This window comes from Cornus florida, unplaced genomic scaffold (genome assembly GCF_030987335.1).
Source record: "Cornus florida cultivar Cherokee Brave unplaced genomic scaffold, ASM3098733v1 CherokeeBrave_3.0.0_Hap2_Chr04, whole genome shotgun sequence".
NCBI lineage: Eukaryota > Viridiplantae > Streptophyta > Magnoliopsida > Cornales > Cornaceae > Cornus > Cornus florida.
Genome location: NW_026775574.1, coordinates 69,600,592 through 69,610,019, shown reverse-complemented (window position 1 = coordinate 69,610,019; position 9,428 = coordinate 69,600,592). Strand labels below are relative to the sequence as shown.

Sequence of the window (9,428 nt, the reverse complement as noted above, 5' to 3'; positions counted from 1 at the left end):
CATGGAATATCAAATCAAGTATAAAATGTCTACCTAACTACAAGCATGAATTAAATTCAAGTATAAACATAACCTATCAAATTAATTGACAAACCCATATAATAAAAATCATGCATAGCCATCACTAGATTCTCAATCAACCACACATAGACATGCAATTAATATAGAAAAACTAGTGTAAATATCAATTCCCAAATAATCACACATAAGACAACATGTAATCACACAGAGAATCAAAAGAAAGAATTAATCCATAAAAATCAAAGGAGAACCCAAGATTCATTAAATTCACAAGGCTAAAACACTAATCAAAAGATATTATTCCGCAAAAAAGTATAAAAGAGATAGAGGTTTAAATTATAAACTTGGGGCTCATCCAATCCCCAAGGAGAAATCTAGCTAATCATGGAGGAGGTGGGTGTGATCTTGGAACCTTTAAGGGCAATCCCCAAACATGGCTCCATCTTTTTTCTCTTCCTCTTTATTGAATTCTAGAGAGAGTGTGTGTGTAGATCTTGAGATGTGTTCTTGATGCCTCCACTCTTCTCTTTTCTTCTAACCCTAATCTCTAACTTTTCTAGAGAGAGAAACTAACTATTACATGTAAAATAAAATAATAATTGTAAACCCTTTACAAATGGTTCAATTCCCCCTTTATACAAGTTTCTTGGAGTAGTGAACAAGTCAGAAAATAAGCCTTTAAAATATCTAATCCCGCAGCCATGTGGTAGGCGAAGTTCGAGCGTGTAGGAATAAAACAGCTCACTGCCAGCATATTCTCGATCGATCAAGAATTCTTCGATCGATCGAAAGCTGCTGCTTTGCAATTTTCCTGACTTTTTTTGGATTTTCTAGATGCATTTGCTTGACTCCAAAAAGGCTGTAATAGACCATTTTTAGCTCATTTAAACCTTATTAACCTAAAATAGACAAAAACATAAATTAGTACAAAAAGGGAAAAATAAAGATAGATAAATGGACTAAAATACCCTAACTTAGGTGCTAAAATGCACCACATTTGAGCACTTATCACACCCCCAAACTTAGATATTGCTAGTCCCTAGCAATGAACTACAAAGAAAAGAAAGAAATAAACAACTATGAACTAGAAAGCAATAACAGGATAACGCCACTTTCGTAGGGAACACGATTGCATTTAGCGTATGCCCCTAGGTTATCCCTAGTGGATGAGTGAAGTCTCGTGAGGGTTTCCAGAAATGATACCCATAAACATTAAGCTCTTTCTCACTAAAGAGGCACCAATATACAAAACAAGCATTGAGAGAAAACTACATCAAATATGCAATTTTTCAACCACCTCTAAGCAATTCTCCAAAATTTCAACACCAAGCAAACAAATATGGTCCTCCACACATTAAGAGAATGATCATGCAAATCAAAACAACTCTAAAATCCTTTTTAAGTGAACCAGCATCAAATATGTTGCTATCTAAGCCAACTAAAGAAATGATCACATCCGGCCTTAAGCTAGCACACAAATCTAGTGATTCATGAGGTTGAGCGTTAGGTCAATGACTCCCAAACTGGACAGTTTTAGGGCACTAGGTGTAGAAATACGTCTAAGGACTTACAAGCTCAAATCAACTAGGCTACAAATCAAAACAATCTCCATGTAATCATTTCCCACTTCTCACCTTTTGAGAAAAGTCATCACTTTTATTTGCTTTTGCAATTTTTTTTTTTTTTTTTTTTTTTAACCTAGAGTTTGGGCCCACCACCTTTCGACGCGAGAAATTCAATGCTTGATGAGGTTAGAATCCCGGCTACTTAGTGAAAAGGGTTTGTTATCCACCTTTGTCAAAAATGAAAGATTTCAAAGCTCTACTAACTCATTTGGGATATAACCAAATTAATAATCAACAAAGCATGTACCCCACAAATGAATGCTAATGTGCACCTGTGTTAATGTAGAATCCTAGAGAGAATCTCAAAACAATCACAAAGTCATAATGATATGGACCACAAATGCAAGCAAGATATCATTTTTTCAAAAAATTTACTCCAAAATGGCATCCACAAAGTATACAAGGGATATTGGACTCTCAAGTCAAGCAATTTTTAAATTCTAAGTATCATGATCCTCAAAAGGTCAAAATCATCGCTAACAAGGATTTCAAATCTCAATCATGCATTTAAAGATCAAAACTTTTAATATAATGCAACAAAGTCTCCTTAGCCCCAAACTTAAACCGCACATTGTCCTCAATGTGCAATGAGAACAATGGAAAAGATGAAAAGAATATACTGTGGTGACAAAGACATGAAGCTCAGAAATGATCCATTGGGAAAAAGTGGACCCCTAAACTTGGAATCAATAATTTACTTGAATAACCATACTAGCAAACTCACATCAAATATCAAATGGAATAAAGATAACCAAATCAAGCATTCTAAGGCAATATAGCACAAAATGCAAGAGAGATATGAGATTAAGCCCTTAGATAAAACATGAAAGTAGCATGACTACACATAAGGGCACAATGGTGAAATATTTTTTTCTTTTTCTTTTTATGAAAGTATGTAAAAAAACAAAATGAAAAAAATATATATAAAAAATAAAAATGAAAGTAAACATGCACTATACAAGAAAAAAAAAAAAAACACACACACACACACACACACACACAATGTGTCTTGTGGGTGTTAAGTGTAATGTCTCTAGGAAGACGGAATGTTATTTTGAAAGATTTTTTTTTTAGAACATAACATGTATGTACACAAACAACAATAAAATGCAAAGAAATAAAAATACAATAAATTGAAAATGCAATGAAATAAATAATGCATTTTTTTTTTCGAGCGATGGTCGCCTAAGGCCGAGCGAATGATTGCCCAGTACCTGATACTTATTCGCAATTTTTTTTTTTTAAATCGAAATTTTCAACAATCGATCGATATACACAAACAACAATAAAATACAATAAATAAAAATACAATAAAATAAAAGATGCATTTTTTTTTTCGGGCGATGGTCGCCTAAGGCCGGGCGAATGATTAACCAGTACCTGATACTTATACGCAATTTTTTATTTTTTATTTTTCACTTTTGCCTTATAATAATAATAATATTATTATTATTTTAAATTGGCAAAAAAACTCTAGTCACAACTCGCTATTTTTCTCTGAAAATTCTCTCGAACGCACAACTCCTTCGTTAACGCTCTTCTTCTCTCTCTCTAAGGCTATGTTTAGTAGGGTGGGTTTGAAGGGGAAGGATAACATTAGTTCTGAAGGAAATGAATGAAAGAGAAGGGGAGGATAATTTTAACCTCCTATCGCGTTTAGTTAATTAATGAAGGAAAAGAAAGGAAAAGATAATAATTATGTTTGAGAAATGAAAGGAAAAGAAAGGGAAAGGAATTATTTTAATAAATTGACTATTATACCCTTTTATATTTTAAAATATAATATATATATATATATATATATATATATATAGTCTCATGCACTGGTCACAAGAAAAGAAAAAAAAAAAAAAAATAGGGCAAATCATTTCAGCCTCCCCAATCTTGCCTCCATCTCTATTTTATATATGTGTGTGTGTATATATATATAGTCTTAACTTGAGACCACAATAAGAAAAAAAAAAAAATAATATAGGGCAAATCATTTCAGCCTCCCCAATCTCGCTCCATCTCTATTCTCCTTCTCAATACTCACACACACACACTCTCTCTCTCTCTCTCTGTGCACTATCAGATTGTTCAAATTCAAAACCCATATATTTCCAGTTTATCTCTGTTTGCAAGAATCAAAACTTCAAAACCCATATCGGCATCATTTCAGATTGTTCAAAAAATCAAAACCCAATTTCAGATTGTTCAAAAAATCAAAACCCATATGAGTTTCCATCGCCCGCTGTTGTTCTAATTCGAGTTCGCCGTTCTCAACTCTCAAGCTTCGCCGTTCTCAACTCTTAAGGGCAAAATTGGCAACTAAAATCACACACAAGCCTCTCCTTTCTTTTTCCTTCATTTTCTCCCATTTTTGAGATGTTAAGAAATTTACTGTTGAAGGCACAAGTTAACCTCCAAACCTTTTCCTTCCCTTCCAACAATTTTTGCTAAACACAAATTTTTAATCCCCTCCGTCACCTTCCCTTCCCTTTCCTCCCATTTCCACCCTATCAAACTGACCCTAACTTCTAGTCTTGTTCATGGTTTACTGGATTTCTACTCTTTCTATTCAATTTTGATATATCACATATATATTATCTGTATATGTTCTGTTTCTAAAACTATTTTTTAGATGCAGGAATTGGTACGAAAATGTCGTGATTTCCTCTCTCCGATCAAAAACTTCGAAGGAAAAAGTCGCGTGAAACTTATGTATTTCCATCTGCTTGCATCAACATTTAGCTTTCTGTTTTAGTATAAATTCTTCAAGATTTTGTATGGAATTCCTTTTGATTTCATTTCTTTGGTTTGTGTGTTCGTGAATTTCTTGGATTTTTGGATTTACTGTGAACTAGGGTTTCTTCATCTTATGATTGAATTTTTCTATTTGTTTAGACGGTTGAGTGTGGTTTGCAATCTTTTTAGAATTTTGTGGTTGATTTTACCATTAATTTCTAGGATTCTGATCTTTTGTCACATAGAGTTTCTTTAGCATATTTTAGGTGGTCTATTTTCTATGATTATGAATTTTCAGAAATTTATTGATTATTTCTTCAACTCGTATTGATTCTGCACAACTATATCTTTTACATGATTAGATGATTTTTTGATTCATGGTCATGTGGGTTTCTTGGTTTGGATTTTCCTGTATAGTGGGATTCAACATGAAGATTCAAAGAAACACACAATATATATTTATTTTTATTTGTTAAAATCTAGATCTATAACAATATATTGTAGTAGTTCTTTCCTTATTCAGCGAAACACACTCAATAAGGTTCAGGGGACACTCTCGGCTAAAGAATTGATATCATAATACCTGCTTTGGGCTCTTCTTTTCGGGAGATGGCCCTTGGACCTCATAATCAATAGGCCCCATAATCTCTTGAGACATGTGCAACCACAGCTCTTAACTCTTCAGGGGTTGCAATTGAAGATACCTTGAAAGAAGAGGGGGATTTAAATATGTTTGACAATGAAGCAATAGGTATAGCCATTTTAGAGCTCTCCTTTCTCAATTCCTCATTGGAGGATCCACAACACTTCTCCCTTTTTCCTTTATAACTCCCTCGCACTCATTCAAATTAGGTCTAGGTGAATTCTCCTTCATTCTCCATTTTTGTTTATGCTTAGTAGTGGGCTTAGAAGAGCAAGATTCGGTAGAATGACCAAAAGATTCACAATCTAACATTTTTGTGGTTTCCTGGATCCTCCTCCACCCTAATCTAAAAGATTCACAGAACAAGGATCCTTGCTTTTAAGAACAAACCACCTCCTATAGTAGATAGTTATCAAGAATCATTCTCATCTGTTCACCAATCCAAACCCACTAAGTCTAGGAGATATATTCCCCAAGTGGATTTCTTTCTTTCTTTCTTTCTTTCTTTCTTTTTTCTTGTTGTTGCTAAACTCTCATTCTGATTTGTGGTGCTTATATCTTCCTCTCTGCTTTTTTTTTTTTTTGCTGGCATATGTAGTGATAGCTTCTTTTAGATCGATTGCTTTCTTGTTGACATGTGTTTGTTTGGTAATTTAACAGTCTTCAGAAAGGACTCTTGATGCTCCTAAGCTCTTAGATGACTTTAATTTGAATTTACTGGATTGAAGTAGCAGTAACATTGTCGCTACTCGCTGTTGGGAATTCAGTATATTTGTGGAATGCTGTTAATGGGTCTACTTCTGAACTTTAAAAAAAAAGTTCAGAAGTAGACCCATTAGCAGCATTCCACAAATATAACTTCTTGTGACAGATGAAGAAATTGGACCTGTGACAAGTGTTAGATGGGCACAGGATGGAGTACATCTTGCTGTTGGTTTAAATAATTCCCACATCCAGCTGTGGGACTCTTCATCTGGTTGGATGGTAAGAGTTTTCTTTGAAGTATCTTTTTTTATTTTTTTATTTATCAATCATATATGCTTTTGTTTCTTTGAACAGATTATTGTAAGTAATTAGATGATGCATGGTGAAATGTTGGCATTTTATTTGACTGTTCTGTGAAAAAGATGACAAACATTTTTGGCTAGTTGTAACTTGTAAGAAACTCTGGTATATGTTGATGTTGTTTTATTTTTTCTTTTGGTCCTTTTTTGGTGAGTAATTTATATTACTAATAAGATATACAATAAAATTCAAAACGTGATCCTGGTGAAAGAAAATTTAAACCAGAGAGGAAAAAACCTAACAATAAAGAAAATGCCTACTCACACCTCGAGAGTTTAGTGGAACGAAATATTCGACCTCTTATTTTCTGGGAAAAGAAGTCTTTGTTTTTTCATGAACTCATGTTATCCTTGATATTTAGGTGCTAAGGAAGTATTAGGCTTTTGTCGGTTTCTCTAACTGCATTTTGTGTGGAAAAGAAAAACATAAAGAAAAAGTATATTACATGCAACACAAGATGCGTCTTTTATATCCGATTTAACTTTTGAAAAATTTGGTAATTTATTTTACCTTCTATTTAGTTTGGAAAAGAACTAAGTCAGGTATAGTGGTGAACTGCAAGGCTGAATAAGGCATGTATGATTGAAGATTTTATTATATTGATATAATGCATAAAGTGGACATGTTTGAAGGATTATGGCTTGTAAAGTTGTTCTATATTTTAGAAAACAGTATTCTGAGAATTATGAGTTTTATTTTTTATTCTTTATTTTGGAGTGAAATGAAATGTATTTATTGAAAATTTCTCATGATCTAGGCATTAGCTTTGTAATTTTTCTGGTGCCACCTCTCCATCCTATACTCTAATATGCTTTGGTTTTTCTGAACAGGTGAGGAATTTGCGTGGTGGGCATAGTTCAAGGGTTGGTTCACTCGATTGGAACAATCACATCCTTACAACTGGGAGAATGGACAGTTTGAGCATAAACAATGATGTAAGGATAAGATCCAGCAATGTTTGAACATATAGGGGACACTGTCAGGAGGTTTGTTGACTGAAATGGTCTGCATCAGGCCAGCAACTAGCAAGTGGGGGGAAGGACAGTCTCCTCTACGTATGGCATATTTCTATGACCTCTACAAATTCTGCCAATCAGTGGATTCACTGCCTAGAAGACCACAGGGCCGCTGTGAAAGCTCTTTCCTGGTGTCCTTTCCAGAGTAATCTGCTTGCCTCCGGTGGTGGTGTAGGAGACCAGTGCATAAAGTTTTGGATTACCAACACTGGATCACGCTTGAACTCAGTAAATACAGGTTCACAGGTCTGTTGCTTGCTTTGGAACAAACATGAACATGAGCTTATGAGCTCTCATGGCTTCAATGATAACCAACTTACCCTATGGAAGTATCCTTCTATGGTCAAGATTATAGATCTTTATGGTCATACATCAAGAGTTCTTCATATGGCTCAGGTGAGTTGGGTCATCAATAAATCATATGCTTTAATCCTGTTCTTGTTTTATGAATAATAGGTTTTCTATTTTTTTCACTACCCTTTCTTGATGGATGCATTTCAGAGTCCAGATGGGTGTACAGTTGCATCTGCAGCAGCGAATGAGACACTATTGTGGAACGTGCTTGGAACTCCTAAATTGGCCGTGAATGCTCCCAAAACGAAGCCAGAACCATTTGTTAATCTCGCCCACATCAGGTGAAGAGTCTGTATCTGGAATGGGTGATTAAAAGCATTTTTCTTGGTACATGCTCCATTGGATTTGTGACAAAATTGGCTAAAAATTATTCAAGGGGAAATAAAACTAATAAAGAAGTTTGCATATTTAAGGTATGTTGAAAGTTTATTCAGTTCTTAATTTACACAAAATCAGCCCAGTTTTTAATAAAAAAATATGGATCATACTTTATTCTTCGCTTTTGATATGAAGTTAAGGTTCCCATTTAAGAGCAACTGCCAACCGGTATATTAGCCCCATATCTACAAGCCTTCAGTTTTTGAGTCATCGTCATCATCATCATCCATGCCTTTATCCTACAATCGGGATCGACCACATGGATTCCTTTTCCACTATTTTCTATCATAAGGTACATCTCCTACTAAACTAAATTTTTTAACATCATTTCTTATCACTTCATTCCATGTTAGTTTTGGTTGCCACATGGATTCTTCTCAGGGCATTGCATTTCTCTATTCCTATCCCTTGTCAGTTATCTCTAAAAGCGATTTTGAAATGTTATCATTGGCTGTGCATTCATACATACATACATAAAAACACACACACACATATATATCAGCTGCAATTTAAAACAGATTTTTTGCAGAAATGTCAAAGAGCTTAATGTGTTGATTTATAAAAGATCTAGAACTGAAAATTGCATCCCCTCAAATTCTGCGAAGATCGAATTGAACAGACAAACCCTCATCCAAGTTTCGAAGCTCTATTTTTGGGTGATTTTGATCTTTAACAGCAAGAGAATCTCACTTATATCTAGTCTATTCCAAAGTCTGCTGAAGCAAGTTATTGTGCTGAAACTTTAGAAGCATTTCATCTTGATTATACTCTGATCAGAAGCCCTCTCTACAAGCTGTGAAGTACTTCAAATCCTCTTCTCTGCAATTTCACATCTGCTGCAGATCTCTATCCTCTGACTGAATTTTTTTTTTTTTTTTTTTTTTTTTTACAAGTGTTTTGTAAAGCAATATTGACCTTCAGTTTTAGTGGAAAAACAGTGTGTGAGTTTGTACTCTGTGAGATAGAACACTGTGAGTGTGTGAAGAAAAGAGTTGTGTGTGTAATTCTTTTCACATAGTGGATAAGATTTCAAGCTAAATTGTTTCATGTCTCGTGTGATTGTTGATCTCAAATTGTGTTAGAAGTCATTTACAGTGAAATAAAAATTGGAAATAATTATGGTTAAACTGCTATAACTGAAGAAAGGCCAAATTGTACTAAAATGCAAACTACAGAGAAAAATGCTGAACTTCAATCTGGATTAAAAAAATATATATAAGACGAGTATGATAAATGTGAGAGTCATAGAGATTGTCGGATATCATGGTTTCAACCAAGATGATAAAGAGCAACTTTACCAAAACTAAGACCTTAAACCTCAAATCTGACATATAGCTCATATCATGTGGCACAAAACAGATCCACAATTACTTTAGCCAAATAATGCAATCAGCAATCTCAAAAAACATAGCATCCTTCTTCTAAACTCAATAAAAAAAGGAAATAATCAATATCTTATTACACCTAAACACCCAAACTAATCCGAGGTCAAAACCTCTTCTCACTTCCAGGACTAGAAACTTGAGAGGAAGAAGATGGTGGAGAAAGAGGGAAGATGGCGGAGAAACTTGAGAGGAAGAAGATGGTGGAGAAAGAGGG

General features: G+C 34.3%; 1 protein-coding gene across 2 annotated transcripts; it reads left to right on the top strand.

Annotated features, from left to right (window-relative positions):
* Positions 1 to 4,104: 4,104 nt before the first annotated feature.
* On the top strand, positions 4,105 to 8,868 carry LOC132303457 (cell division cycle 20.2, cofactor of APC complex-like). 2 transcript variants are annotated; one of them, XM_059800717.1, is made up of 5 exons: positions 4,105 to 4,349; positions 5,677 to 6,000; positions 6,912 to 7,493; positions 7,599 to 7,732; positions 8,359 to 8,868. In XM_059800717.1, exons 3-5 carry the CDS (start codon positions 7,152 to 7,154, stop codon positions 8,573 to 8,575), a joined length of 693 nt encoding a protein of 230 aa, XP_059656700.1. In that variant the 5' UTR covers positions 4,105 to 4,349; positions 5,677 to 6,000; positions 6,912 to 7,151; the 3' UTR covers positions 8,576 to 8,868. The 2 variants fall into 2 exon arrangements, with proteins under 2 accessions (XP_059656700.1, XP_059656699.1); XM_059800716.1 differs by having other exon boundaries at positions 4,105 to 6,000.
* Positions 8,869 to 9,428: the final 560 nt, after the last annotated feature.

Coding starts and splice junctions, on each gene's coding strand:
- LOC132303457 (XM_059800717.1), top strand. CDS start 7,152: ATGACCTCTACAAATTCTGCCAATCAGTGGATTCACTGCCTAGAAGAC. Junction 7,494..7,598: donor GAGTTCTTCATATGGCTCAG/GTGAGTTGGGTC, acceptor GATGCATTTCAG/AGTCCAGATGGGTGTACAGT. Junction 7,733..8,358: donor GTTAATCTCGCCCACATCAG/GTGAAGAGTCTG, acceptor GATTTTTTGCAG/AAATGTCAAAGAGCTTAATG.